The following is a 15,550-nucleotide window of genomic DNA, read 5'->3' as shown; positions in this document are numbered from 1 at the left end:
CTGACATTGATTTTGTAAAAAGAATGAAAATTGTAGGTTTAGAGAAGCACCTTTTAATAAAAGATGTCGCCGTAGAAACATCAAGGTTATTAGCACAGTATTAGGTACAAACAGGGATGAAGTAAATCTTATATATGAAAGGATTTTCCCTTTAAAGAAAACATAATGTTAGGGTTCGTCGTTACTGCTGATGACTAAAGTTCTGATAACAACATTCTCGTTGTACAACTCGGTTGATGCAACCATAAACAGCCAATACATCTCTTCAATGCCTGTTCAGCTATGACAGATTCCACTTGCATAAATCAAGTGTATAAGCAGACAGAAATTGTCTGAGTTATCAGGATATACTAAAAAATTAACTTCTGCATATCAGTAGTTAGGTGTAATCTTGCAGCTGAAAGTAATAAACCAGCTGAAAGTAATAAACCAGGAACAGAACAAGTCAGGATAGTCGTTTTGCATGTTGGGACACTTACTGAGCAAATGTTTAGATGCACAGTGTTCATATCTTCCCTGAGGAAAACACTTTTGAAACAAGGGAAGTATGCATCACTGACATCTCAAACTTGCATGGTTCACCAACACCTACCAGAATACCCAAGAGATGATGATGCATAAATGTACTCGCCAAAGTCCATATGACAACTAATTTACTTCATGAGTTTCGCATCTTTAAATAGGAGACAGGATGATGAACCTTGCCACTAAAGACTAGTCTCTATGTCACCTCAAGAAAATAGTACAGACATCAAGTTTGTTTAGGCATACCTCCACCAAAACATCAAGCCACCAGAATGACATGAAAGCATTCTGGTTTTCAGAAATAGCACAAAATAAACAAATTGTAATTTACGCAAAGCTTGGTTAATCCAATGAAGAAGGAAAAAATTAGATGCATATACGAAGCAAACAACTCAAATTCGTCTAAATTCATTAGTCAAAATTGTAAATCATATTGTAGAAAAAGCGTTAAACATATAAATGTTTATTTTCCTCCGTTGCACAGTAACCACCATAATAACTTCTTCAAACAACCATTCTATCAGCAAAGAAGCTAACCTTGAAAAGGTTAATATAAATTCAGTTTAATAAACAGATTTGAACCAAGAAAGTCCGCACACCAGAGGGATATAAGTACTCACCAACCAACAACTAATGCCTCCCCGTTGATGGTCAGTTCCCTTTTACTAACATAGTGGTAAAAACCATATGTAACTTCAAAATTCTTCAAAAATCAACACTTAGAACGGCAATCATCCTCATTACTATAGTTATTTCCTCGATTGAACCTTTTTATCATACTTCCCATGTTTTATGATATATGGCACAATATACTAACTAGAGGATCCAGATCATAAAAAATGTATAATACAGTAAAAATAAATAGAAAAAGATTGGTAGGAAACGCCAGAAACGAACCTCACAACTGGAATCGGGATCCAAGAACTGCAAGGAGCTATCATGAGAAAGCTAGAGACCGCCTCGGAGCCTTTGAAAGATGAAGCTAGGGCAACGAATTTTGGCGGGTCTAACAGCTTTGAGGGATTGAATCGCTCAATCCCTGAACGACAGAGGCAAATGTTAGGCTTTCTTGAAAATATGTAAGAATCAGATCCGAATCCTTTACGGCGGCAACCATCTATTAGGGATATGAAGCCGATGAAAATGAGATCGCCGAGCTCTCCAGGTCGATCTCAAAGAGATCGAAGGAGACGGCAGAGGGGGAACCAGCGGGAAACAGGTCTCCAGAGGCGAAGAGCGAGGAGAAGCTTTTCGCTTCCGTTTCCTCCAACCAGCATCAGAAACAGGCGGAAGGATAAGAACCGCGGCAGCGAATCGGTGGCGCCATCGCGGGGAGGGGAGGAGAGAGAATTGATGGGAGGGATTGCACCTTGGGACGGACGCGTTGGCGCGAGGGCGGTGCGGGATGGAGAAAGACGAGTACGCGCGTATATATCGGGGTGCGGGTGTTTGCGCGTGTAGCGGGCCTTTCGGGTGAACCCGACTGCTGAGCTCGTCAAGTCTGCCATTCGCCTTGGCAAGGAATTATGGACTTTGGTTAAGTAAGATGAAGCATATTATACGAGGCTTTCACATGAGACCTGATTATCATATGTATTTTGGACACGAACACGTCGTAATCGATGCTACTCGTCAAGTCAGAATTCGTATTGAAACATTATTCAATATGTCCCATCCCGAGAGCTCGGGGTGGTAACGTCAGACACCGTTCCGCATGTTCCGAGATGGTGGCCAGTCATAAGTGTTGTTCCATCCCTTGAGGATAAACGGTCACGTCAAACCCACGTACAATTGACTCTCGTACAATAGTATAAAAGCTCATGGTCGATATCCGATTAGGGGGAGAGACAAAAATAAATAATCAAACCCACAACTGACTTGCTCGTCGGAGGGGCCAAAGTCGGTAATCACCCGACAAAGACCATTTTTTCATATAAACAACCACCCATGAGTCACAAGCATCTCAGTCCAGAGGTTGTCATCCAACCCACGAGCGAGAGCTACCAACCGACCCGGAGACCGACAAACGTCGATAAGCATCTCTTCCCGAGGGGCACGACCACCTCGTCATCCAACTCAGTCGATATGAGGCTCTTGATATCGATTTATGGATCAAGTCGTGCTGACTCATCTATTCACCAACAGGATCTATCGACATGCAACAATCCATTAATCACTAGAATATCTCGATCGAGAGAAAACATATTGAACTAAAGAAGTCAATATCTGAAAGCAAAATGGAGTTTGATCACTCGCCAGATTAAAAATAATATGATATTTTGTTAAAAAAAATACTATTGAGCTTTTACTAAGGGATGCTTCCTAATTGGTTTTTACACCCGGCATTCTTTTTTCATCAAGTTGATGGAAATACCACTCTATCCTCCATCAATGACCTTCATCCACCATCATTGCCCTTTTTATCATCTTTGTCACCTCCTGTTTCGATAGCAAGTGGTATCACCTATCGAATCTCCTCCCCTTCCCTCGTCGTTTATTACTCATTATTTCATCCATTCCTCCCTCCTCGTTGCCCGAGGGAGATTTGTGTGGATGGGAGAGAAGACAAAAAAGGTGATAGGAATGGACAGGTGGAGATGGAGAAGAAGAAGGAGGAGACGACGATAGACGAACAGCAGAGGTAGAGAAGAGGGAGAAGGTTCGATAATAACATCATTTGAGGCACGAGCAAGGGGCGACGGTGAAGACGATGATGATCGAAAGTGATGGCAATGGCGACAACAACAATTAGAGATGATGAAAGATGAAAAGATATTTTTATCAAATCGATGAGAAATAATACACCCACCTAAAAATAAATTAAAAAGGCATCACTTGGTAAAAGCCCAATAATGAGAGCTTTTTAAAGTAAAATGCTCTAAAAAAATTTATGCAACAACAAAAACACGATGAGGAATAAAAAGGATTTGCTAAACCATGAAACGAAGAAGATCCAGTGAGCTTCCACTGTTGTTGTGTTAATGTTCTATACTGCTTCTACATGTGATCTGTGATTTCAAGCTTTAGAGAGGCCATACTTGTAGTTCCAGTAATTTATTAAAAGATTGGTCATGGTCTCGCAAAACCATGTGAAGGTGAGTATGATCAAAGACAAGTTAAATTTTGCAGGACCTGCTCATTTCATTATTGATAGCTGAAATAGTCAAGCATCCACTCATGGTTTGTAATCATGCAGACGTTTGATCAGGTGCTTATAAGTATGATAGCAAACGATTCATCCATCCTCCATTCGAGGACACTTGAAGCTACCAATTCATACTACTTAATTGACTTCAAATGTCATCTATAACTGCAAGTGGGAGTTCTTTTGGGTCCTTCCATGGTTTAGGCCTTCATGGAAATAGGAAGGTCGCTTGAAGGGTACGTCTGATGGCCAGCTTTCCTCTTTGAACATGTGTACCCCTTAAAATTGCTCCATGAAAGCACAGCCACCCCAAAACTCTTTGCAGGGAATGCTGCTACCCTCTCTAACAGTCATCCAGTACAAGCTACATTCATAGCATATCATTTTGGCCCATCGCCTCCCACATCTCTATCGGATAAAGAGAGGTTGGAGTGAACAGCTGCAGCGCCGCATCTCGTCGCTTCTAAGCTGCTCCTGCATGTAGACAGGGAAGAACTAACTCCTTTGACGTCAAAACAGCGGGGATACGATCTTTATTTGCGCTGTATATGGCATGGCCTGTGTCTGGAACATAAGCATGTCACTGTTTGACCTAAAAGAAGCTTTGGAAACCACCGGGATGCTTTCCAACTTCGTCTATCACGGAGATTTAAGATAAAGAAGTTGAGATATATGGCTCGGGTGGTAACTTAATTCCTGCGAGGGTAATATAAAGCAGATGTTAACTTTGTTTCTCTTCTGCACCCTTTGGTTCTATAAGTTCCATAGTCGAGACCCTTGCAGTGACCCACGGCCTCTTCCTCCTCGTATCAAGAAAGATGAGATTTCTTTGGTTCCCTTTAACTCTTCTACGTTGTACTGTCTTCGTTCTCTGATACCTTTTTGTGCTGGTTTATGGCCAGCCTGCGCGGTCCTGCGCAAGATCTTGCCATGATATTGCTTGTACTTCTAATGGCTTTTCGCTTCACAGGCTTCTGATCTCAGGCATATCTACTGTCATCAACGAAGAAAAGAATACAAGGAAGGTCGCAAGTTCTTCTTCTCCTCCGGTTTTTACGCAGCATCGAGATTCACATGGAGAAGAAACATATGAGTATGGTCTCTGTCACCTTCAGGTTCCGGCGGCCGACCACAACACGTATTCCCTTCCCGAGTAGAAAGGCTGTCCTTATGAAACAAAGGAGTTGGATCCACTCTTTCCTCTCCTGCACGCTGACCAATTATTACAATATGCATTGCATGATTGCCTTCTTCGCTGCTGGCTCTTCGATGAACTGCTGGTGGGGTTTGACGAAGCCAGGGGAACGGATAAGCTCTGCTTGGGTCCCACGTTTGGTCCACTTGCTGTCTCACTTTGAATCATCTGGTACCCGACACGGCAGCGATGGGTGTCCAAGTGGGGAATGTGCTCCCTTCGCGTGCGTGATTCCCATTCCATCAGATCACATCACAAATAATAAAGCTCATCTAAACCCGGCCAACGCTCATATACCCCAGATCGAGATCAAACGGTCAAACTTCCGGCACGTAAAACGTGTCCCGTGTCGCGGCCTTGCCGACGCCCAGAGGGGTCCGCTCACCTGTCACCACTACATCGTGCCCTCCTCCACGCGTCGACTATTACCCGCTTGTCTACCCACCTTCGGTGCCAGGCGGGGCCCGCCGTGGGACGCGTTCGGTGGCAGTAGGAGGAGAACAATAGGAGAACAATATCCCTCATCCGTATGACTGTAATCGCGACGAAACCAATTCCATTTCATGTTCGTGCTCTCTCTCTCTGTCTCTCTCTCGCCCTTTGCGCTTCCTTTGCTTCCCGCAGAATCCGGTGAATGCTGTAACTTCCTCCCAAAACCCACCAAGGGGTTCTGGTTCTTCAGTAGGGATCTCCTAGATGTTTCATTCGGGACGACGAACTGGGTGATTACGGATTCTTGAAGTGGGTCGGCTGACTTCGGACGCCATAGTGGGCGGAGGACGAAGGATGGACATAACGGAGGCGTCGATCGTGCATCACTTAGCTTTGGTACTGCTGCTGCTTTGGGTTCTTGTGCAGTTGGGCTGGTCACACCCCGTCCTCTTCTTCCTGGCGCTGTTGTATCTCTACAAGGTGAGAAGACTAAGAAATTTGGTCCCTGGTTGCGTTGGATCTTCCGGTCTCGACTTCAATTTCTCATGTCGATTTCGAATGCAAAAAAAGACTCGCCGTTTCTTTTACTGGTCATCTTGATGTGGGGCTTACGTTGTGCTTGGGATGTGTGGTTGATTAGGTTTGGTTAATTGTGCGAGATGGAATTGATATTATGTGGATTGTTATTAGTTCCTTATTTTCTGTCATGTGTCGAAGAATCCACTGCGATTGTTTGACATGTTGTTGATATTCATTAAAATTTTCGTGCAGTTTCCTAGAAAATCTTATTTAGAGATTGGAATGGAGTTCGAAAGTGGAGGATTGCGGTGAACGATTTCCTCGTTCAGTGTAGATTAAGAAAACGATGCCATAGATAAGTAAATTATGTTGTTTAGAACTTGTGCAGTTTAATGTGACATCAAAATTGGTAGAGACAAGGATTTCTGGAACTTCCTGGGGAGCTTATCGCATGATCTTCTTAGTTGCTCCTCCTGTCGAAGTTGAAACTAGAGATTCCAAATTCACACTGATCGAAATTGTTTCATTGAACTTGTGCTGTTCATAGATTGGCAATTATAGAGCTAAACTAATGATATTTGCCAACGCTCTCATAACTACTGGAGAAATGGAATCAAGAACTAGTTAAGAAAGTGGTCTCAATGTATACCAAGTAGTCAATAAAAGTGGTTATTATTCCTTAAGCAAGTGTTGGATTGGTTTGGTCATGAAATGCAATCAAATCACAGTTGCTGTTGTCTCAGATGCAGCAAGAGCTAATTTTCTAGTAGTCAATAAAAGTGGTTATTATTCCTTAAGCAAGTGTTGGATTGGTTTGGTCATGAAATGTAATCAAATCACAGTTGCTGTTGTCTCAGATGCAGCAAGAGCTAATTTTCTAGGCAAAGAATGGAAGTATAATGCTTGGTTCACATTCTTCCAAAACATGCCTTACAAGCAGTACATGCATGAGCCTGATCCGTGGTTGGACTGGTCAGTACGTTGGATATGCTAACCAATATTGATCATGCAGCAGTGGGAAAAAAAATTGTGGAAAGCAGGAAATGTTCAAAGGATGAATCAAAGTGAGAAGCATACCTGCTTCTCCTCTTCTTGTCCTAAAGTTTCTGAAAAGTAAGTCATGGGAAAAGATCATGCCCTACTTAAATGGTTTTTGGTTCAAAATTTGTATGTTTGCAAGTACAGGGAATTTTGCAATTTCCTGAATAAGATAGTTAATCAAGCATAGCAAATTGTGAATCTAATCTGGTACTTTTTCATTACCATTGAGGAGATATTGTGGGCATTGTAGCACCAAATTTGAAGTTTTTGACATAGGTGCTATGTATACTAGCTTTTGAGTTCACTGATTGTCTGGGTAATTTATCAAGGACTAATTGCTGGCTTAGTAATCTAACCTTATGTACTTAGCTACTTTTTGTTTCTTGTTCCCTTTATTTGAATAGGTTTTCTCATGGTAAGACTTCCTTTTTGCCTTAGTCTTGCATACATTGATGATTGACCCTTCCTAGACCCACAATGGTGGGAGCCTTGTACACCAAGTGATCCTTTAATTTTCTGATCATTCAGTAGTCTGAATTTTGATTATATAAGATCAATATAGTTGGTTATGTTATAATGTTTATTTTAAGTTCTACTTTCTTTCCTTCTACTCCAGGTAAATGCATACTATACGTTGAGATTGCAGAAGCGATTGCAGTTTGAGGAAAGAAAATATGCCAACCAGCGAAGAGTAAGCATGATATTTCATTTCTTGATCTTTGCACTATGTCTATGATAATATTTTATGTATGTCTCTTTTTAATGTCCCGTTGGTTTGTTTATGGATGGTTCCTATAGTTGATGGCAACATGCTAGTTTGTATTCTGTATAGCTCAAATTATGTTTTACTATCATCTGTTTATTTATTTATTTTTTTGTTTGTTTGTGGATGTGGCAGCTTCTCTCAGATACAGAATCAGTTAGGTGGTTGAATCATGCTATTGAGAAGATATGGCCAATATGCATGGAACATATCGCTTCCCAGCAGTTTCTTTTGCCAATCATACCATGGTTCTTGGACAAATTCAAGCCCTGGACTGCTGTACGGACAGTACAGTTATGAGTCATTCTGTATTTGTTATTGCTATTATATGCTAAGCAACTGTTGTCCTTGTGATACATTTGCCTTTGTGTGGTGAGCTTTAATGGCATCCTCGACATGAGGTTGCTGTCCTCATGCTTCTTTACTATATTCTATTTTATGTGCTTTAGGGTGTCTGTATTATTTCTTTACGATATATGTGAGGATTTAGTTGTATGTCCTGTTTTTGGCAGCGGAAAGCAGTTTTGCATCATCTTTACTTGGGTAGGAATCCACCTATGTTTAGTGATCTAAGAGTTCTCCATCAGTCAGGAGATGATGACCACTTGGTATTTGCTGCTTTCTTTTTTCTTTTGTACTTGTTAGATGCTACACTTGTTGGATGTAATTTTGTGATGCTCAAGTTCTGGTGGTACAGGTTTTAGAATTGGGGATGAGTTTTCTTTCAGCAGACGATATGAGTGCAAAACTTGCAATTCGGCTAAGGAAAAGATTGGGATTTGGCATAAAGACAAACATGCATATAACCAGTATGCATGTGGAGGGCAAGGTACACAAACCATCTCCCATTCTACAAGTAAATATGCATGTAATATTGCTGATTATGCATATATGAAATTTATTTAAGGTGTGTTTGGTTGCTTAGAAAATTTCATGGAAAATTGTTGTCATTAAAAATAAATATTTTCTGGTTTTTTTTAACATGTAATTAAAGCATCTGGGGAGCTGTCATTCCAAATTTCTAAAAAAAGTTTCCAATTATTTTTTTCATGAAATGAAAAGATGACTTTTTCAGAAGCATTACAAAAAGAAAACTTGCCAAAAGCTCTTCCCTGGTGACTTTTAAGTATATTCTTTCAAAGGAGTAAGTTTTATTTTCTCCGGTTTTTCAAGCACATGGGAAAGTAACAGGAAAGAAGATCTTCGTTTACTTTTTCCTAAAATCTAAACTATTCATTTTTATTCTTTACTTTCCTCAGTTCAAATAATGCAATTGTTTTCCATGGAAAAATATACATTGGAAAATTGGAAAAAGATACATTGGCAATTTTCTTTCACCTTTTTATGCAGTCATATATACCCTCAGTAAATATGCACTGTCTTTTGATATGAGAGAGATCAAGTTTCTTTTGGATACTCAATGTGGAAGTCAGATATTTTTTCGGCAACCAAATAGACCCTTGGTAAAATATGGACTTAAGACGGATCAACTTCCTTTTGTAGATTCATTATGAAAATCAGATATCTGAGAATAGGAGTGGTGGGCATGCTTTTATAATTAGCTATCATTCGACTTAAACTAAAGTTGTGGCTGACTTCTAGATTAATGAATATTGTTTTGGCATATGCATTTTATATATTCTAAGAATTTAAAATTAATGAATATTCCTTCCAAAAGTTCCAAATGAATGTCTGGGAGCTCTTTTGTAATTTACTTCTCTTTTTGGCAGCAAGCACACATGACCTCATATTTATTTCCTTTATTTTTTACTTTGTTTTAATGCAACTGGCATACACAAGAAACTCTCAAAAGCAGCACTGTTCTCACCCAAATATGGTCAAACTTTTGTTCTTTTTATTTTGAAAAGGCATATTGTCTAGGACAACAATGCTATATTTTAATAGTGAAGTGTAACAATGGAAAAGAAATTATGAGGAAACAAATAAGAAAATTTTCACAGAACATTTTTTTATAAGATCATCAAAGCTCATTGTGGCATTCTATTTTAACATAAATTTATGAAGTTCTATATGTAGGTTCTGGTGGGTGTGAAGTTTCTCCGACATTGGCCTTTTCTTGGACGAGTTAGGGTATGCTTTGTGGAGCCCCCGTACTTTCAGATGACTGTAAAACCAATATTTGGACATGGACTAGATGTTACTGAACTACCTGGGATTTCAGGATGGCTAGTAAGTTTTAAGTAGTTGGCCCTAATCTCAAGTAGTCTTAAATACAACCAACTTTCTTCTCTACTCAATACCTCCATGTATGTGACTTCAGGATAAATTGCTGGATGATGCATTTGAGCAAACATTGGTTGAGGTCAGTAAATTGGTTCTCCATTATGGTCTTTATTCTTTTCTCTCAGCTTGTATATTCATAACCCAAAAAGTAAAGAAGTTACTTTTCCAATGAAGAAGTGTATATATTAAGATCGATAAATACACAACTCCTATAAAGCTGATACAATGTACCAATACGTTAGATGGGTATGCGTTACATCATGACACGAGAAAGAAAAAAAAGATACAACATGGAAAAGTTATAAAACTGTTTATATATTATATACAAGAATGCTTTATGTTTACTTCTTATGTTAGAATATGTAGTTCGAGCTTGATGTTTATTTATAATATATATATGTGTGTGTGAGTGTGTGTGTGTGTATATAGTGTGATCATGATATAAACTATTTTAGAAATCTAGTATTTTAAAAATGTAGAAAAAAATACTAAGAACTTTGATAAATGACAATCATTATATTAATTTCATTAAATAATATTTTTAATTTTAATTATATCTAAATTTTAAAAAAATTGCAAAGCCAAACAGATTTCTTATATAAACTATCCACAAACTATACTTCTCAAATTAAATACAAGGTGTCCATTTGTATCTGTGAAATATCTTATGAGTCTCATTTCCGTCACATGTTGTTATAAATACGACAGGTAATTCCATCTATGATTCATGTTCCATAAACATTTCTGGAATATCATTGTTCTTCACTTTTCTATTATAGTTTTCACTAGTAATTCTCATTTCCAAATCAGGAAGACCTTGTGATTGGACAATACAACAAAAAATATTATTGATGTAAAAGCTTTAAGTAAACTTATCTTAACACTTTAAATATTCAAGACTTTGTGATGACGGGCTAGTTATTTAATTTTCTCTGGAAATATGACTAATGTTGATATTCCTGCACAGCCAAACATGCTGGTTATTGATGTGGAAAAGTTTGTTTCAGCTCCTGAAGGTGAGTGATAGTGGAAACTTCTTGCCTATCCTGCTATACTTGTGAAGTCCTTTCTTTCTTTAATATACAATATTATAGTTTGTAACTTTGGTTGTTAAAATTTCCTCTCTCTGTTATATCTTAGGATCATCTGTGTCTTCCAAAAGTCAAGTTTTGTTACTTTGCTGTACAATGTTACTGAAGCTTTGTGATGGGTAACAACTTATTAACATTTCTTATTATGTATTAGCTAATGTATACATATATTATATAATTTATTTCGATAGCTGTGAAGGAGAGCTGTGTGATTATACTACGACATTCATGATCATTTAGTCTCTTTCAACCTAAGATGAATTAAGCGACAAGCTCCCACTCCTCTCGTAATCACAATTATAATCATGAGAAACCATTTTAGAATTAATTGTACATACAACCAAGATCAGGAGGACAATAAAAAAAGGATGAGCCTAGTGTATAAGGCTCCCGCCAATGTTGGGTCTAAGGAAGGTCAATGTCTGTAATCTTACCTCTATATTCAAATATGTTTCTAAGCCTAGGACAATAACAACTTGAATTAGCTCTTCATGATGTAGTGAAAATTAAGCAGCTATCAATAGGAAGTTTGTGATGGGCTAGGAATGCATTGTGTAAATGTGAGAATAAAGATGTGGGTTTTAGGCTTTCTGATCCATATAAATGGGCATCTCTTTAGGGATGGAAAATTGATGATAGGATATAAGAATTCAATAACATAGAGAAATAACAATCAGAATAAACATCTGGATATGAACATGTTCTTTGTTCTTGGTGGTGATCATGAACCTTGTGGCTGTTTCATGATTCTTATTTGTTGTTGGGGTTTCTCAGCATCTGCATGCTTACTTTGATCATATGTTGTTCATGAGATTTTAATCCATATCCATATGCACAAAAATGGATATGCACCGTACTATATGAGCTAAACCACATGATTTTTTTTTGTGCATTACCATTTTTAACTAATTTACATGATATTTATCTTATTACTCACTAACAAACTTTACTTGATGCAAACAATTGGGAAAAACGTTATTTTTGAAATATTACAAATTTGTTTTCCTTGATTGATTGCTAATTCATTGAGCAGTCCTACATGAAGGTTCATAATCAGTGGTCATTTGTGCGGTCTGGTGATAGAATTTTTGGTAGGACTAGTAGCAACATAGTGTTCCTTTTGCTATATTGGAGCTGAGAACAGACTGAAAAGCATGCTTTCTGAATTTAGTGATTTCAGAAACTTTTGAGGGAATCAAGACATTGGCTATTGGAAGAGTGGTTACCTACCCATGTTTAAAATGTCAAAATTATGATGCCATAACTAAGGACATTAAAGAGCTGTTGTTTTCAATATTCATGTTATTTTTGTGATGGAATCTGATTGGGGCCATTGAGATGTCAGTTAGCCTTCTGTCTTATGTTATTATGTTTTAAATGATTTCCTGAAATATGCTTTTTTACAATCTTAGAATGTTGGTTCACTGTCGAAGAAAGGTCTCTTGTAGCACATGTGAAGTTGGAGATGTTAGAAGGGGTGGACATGAAACCATCAGATCTGAATGGTATGCTTCTTTTGATCTTCTTCTTTCGAAGGTAGGGTCACTTTTGAATGCTGTTGTAGAAGTGAACTCTTCCAATAACTACTAAAGCCATGTTGCAGGACTTGCTGACCCATATGTAAGAGGACAACTGGGTTCTTACCGATTCCAGACAAAGATCCAAAGGAAAACGTTGTCTCCAAAGTGGTTGGAGGAGTTCAAGATTCCCATCAATTCATGGGAGGCACCTAATGTACTTGTTCTTCAAGTTCGTGACAAGGATACCATTTTTGATGACATGCTTGGGTTCGTTCAGACTTCAAACATGCTTCTTTTTTTCTTTTTCTTTTTTTTTGCAAAGATCATCAGATGTAGCTTGTTATCAGTTTATAGCAAAAATCAAAGATCTGATTCATCAGATATCTCTAGGTGAAGGCACATCTGCCCATAAGAAACATACATAAACCATCTGTTTTTTTCTCCAAAATGATAAATAATTAGGTACATGGACCACAAAGAGCAGCTTGCATCCACCTGGAATGTTCCTTTTGTTAGGTGATGAGCTTGTAGCTATCTTGTTCCTTATGTTTTACTGTCGATTAATGTTTGCTAGTATTGATCTTTTAGCATGGCCTAAGATTTGCTTGATTGGTTTTTGACGAAAAAGGTTTTGCGTTAACAGTACATGTAAAGAAGTCTACTCCATGTTAAGCTTACTAGCATGATTCTTAATGATGTTGTGTTGCATTCAGTATTTAGAGTTGGATTGATATATGCTTCACCAGGGTTTCAAATGTTGATGGTTCCATTCGGTATGGACTGGTATTTACCTGTACAATCAAGTATAGTTATCGAAACATATGGTTTGATATATTATTTTTTTATTATGTGATGTAATAATATCAGATGTTATACTTTGGTATATTACTTGTAATACTATACAACACTGGTTCAGTAGGTTACCCAAGCTAGCATCAAGCTGAGATTAAAGTCCTTATGCTTGACTGATGTTGTTTAGTTTCCTGTGCAAGAGATATTTGACATTTTTTCAACAGTAAATTTTTATCATCTAAACATTGTAGAATGTTCAGATTTTGACAGTTAACTTTCCATTGCCCTGCAGAGATTGTTCAGTAAATATCAATGATCTGAGGGGCGGACAAAGGCATGACATGTGGATGTCACTACAGAATATCAAAATCGGTAGGATCCACTTGGCAATAACTGTACTTGAAGAGGAACTACAGAAGGTAAGCCAACTGCAGTGCTTCATAACCATATTGGATAACAAAGCTTGATTACCACAACTTAAACAGAATCTCTGCAGGAGCCAAAAGATCTCAGCAATGATGAAACTTCGAAGACGATGGTACCAATGCCAGGCACATTCAATGAAAAGGCTGAAGATCTTAATACTGAAGAATATTCTAGGATGACTGATGAGTTCGAGCCCATTAATATTAAGGGGCTAGAAAAGACAGTAGCATGGATACATCGGCCTGGTGCTGATGTCTCCCAAACCTGGGAGTCCCGTAAAGGGCATGCTTGGCATTCTGAGGAGCTCCATCAGGAGGACAAAGTCTACACTAAAAGCCCAAGTCCATCGTCGTCCAGATCTGATCAAAGTGACACCAGTAGTAATGAAGAAATTGTTGGTGGAAAGAAAGTCCGACTTAAAACAATCAGAAGAGGCCTGCACAAGTTGAGTTCTGTATTTCATAGAACTCGGAAGCAAGGAAGTCCCAAGGAGTCTCAAGAAGTTACTCCCACACCACGACCCAACCTTCCACCACTTGGTGAGAAGCGGGCATCAAGAAAGATCACAGTGCCTGACAGCTTTGATGAAGATAATGATGAGCCCGAGCCAGATGAGGAGAGATGCAGCTCTGTCATGGACAAGGGAGAAAGCCCAGGCAATAGTGAAACTCTCCAGACTCCGAAGAACTTCATAAGCAAGTCATCCAAGAGTCTAAAGATCACGCCGAGCAGGGAGACTTCCAACAAGCTGAAAGAGGTTCAGTCATCTGGAGCTGAAGACAAAGATGATTCTCAGGGAACCAACTTGTCAAATGATGCTTCGTTGAATGATCCACTTGTCTCAGCAGGATCTCCAACAAGTATTTCTGCATGTACCGACAACGATAAGGTAAACACCAGTGGTCCTGTCCAAACAAGCCAGGATGACAGGTAAGACACCATGAAGTAAAGCTAATACAGCAAAATTGCTCAGATTGTCGCATTTGGTTCTTGGGGAGGACCAAATTATAGTTGGAAAAGTTTGTGTGCCATATGTTGATACTTAAACAAGTGATAGGATACATGTCTTCTTGAGGGCTACTTAGAATCGGAAATCATTATCCTATATATTGCTTTATGCTTGTTATAGAGTGGATACTTATTTTGGCACTGTATATCTGTTTTACACTGTTCTGTTGCCACTGTAAATTGTTGAATAAAATGCATATTTCGGATGGTTTTCCATGCTGAATATTTTATTTGGCAAATGAGTCTTGGGTGTCTCTTATCTGCTAATGAAGATTAAATTTTAGAACCTACTGCATCTGAAGTGTTGCAAGATGCAGTTCTTTAGATTCAAAAAGAAGACTATACATTGGTCTGATGGTGTTAGCTCCAAAAAAAAACAAAAACAAAAAAACTCCCAAAATTTGAGAATAGTCTTTTCTTTTCTTTTGAGACATTGGAGAAAGATTAGTACTGAGAGAATAGCATATTTGTGGTCAAGCTTAGTATGGTTTAAATAAGGTAGCAGCATGATGTAACAAAATTTGTTTTTATTGATTTTTATTTTTTTAATGATTATATAGCAGTTAGCTTTAATTTGTACCATAATGTGGGCCCCTAATTGTGCCACGTGGACATCGAACTACAAGTTCGGGTCATAAAGGTAAACGGGATGATGCGTTGACCTGGCTAATTGGGCCCATCGGATCGAAGACAAAAGCCCGGCACCCAAAGAAACATGTGGGCTCAATTAAGAAATCTCATCTGGGTCCCACACTATCTGCAATAATAGGCATGTATTTTTGCGGGTAAACTAAAAAAAAAAAAAAAAAGCCAAATTACGTATATTTTCCTCTAAGTAACTCATTTCCA

The 15,550-nt window shown here is 38.5% G+C and overlaps 1 protein-coding gene across 2 annotated transcripts; it reads left to right on the top strand.

Annotated features, from left to right (window-relative positions):
- Nucleotides 1–5,396: 5,396 nt before the first annotated feature.
- Nucleotides 5,397–14,917, top strand: LOC103968952 (C2 domain-containing protein At1g53590). 2 transcript variants are annotated; one of them, XM_009382322.3, is made up of 12 exons: nt 5,397–5,777; nt 7,474–7,548; nt 7,756–7,899; nt 8,133–8,228; nt 8,318–8,449; nt 9,658–9,810; nt 9,902–9,943; nt 10,832–10,880; nt 12,368–12,460; nt 12,559–12,742; nt 13,560–13,686; nt 13,764–14,917. In XM_009382322.3, the coding sequence occupies exons 1-12, from the start codon at nt 5,652–5,654 to the stop codon at nt 14,625–14,627; spliced, it is 2,085 nt and encodes a 694-aa protein (XP_009380597.2). In that variant the 5' UTR covers nt 5,397–5,651; the 3' UTR covers nt 14,628–14,917. The 2 variants fall into 2 exon arrangements, with proteins under 2 accessions (XP_009380597.2, XP_064985735.1); XM_065129663.1 differs by lacking the exon at nt 5,397–5,777 and having other exon boundaries at nt 7,468–7,548; nt 7,756–7,913.
- Nucleotides 14,918–15,550: the final 633 nt, after the last annotated feature.

Source organism: Musa acuminata, chromosome BXJ2-10, assembly GCF_036884655.1.
Source record: "Musa acuminata AAA Group cultivar baxijiao chromosome BXJ2-10, Cavendish_Baxijiao_AAA, whole genome shotgun sequence".
NCBI classification, from domain to species: domain Eukaryota; kingdom Viridiplantae; phylum Streptophyta; class Magnoliopsida; order Zingiberales; family Musaceae; genus Musa; species Musa acuminata.
This window is presented reverse-complemented; position numbering and strand designations above follow the sequence as displayed.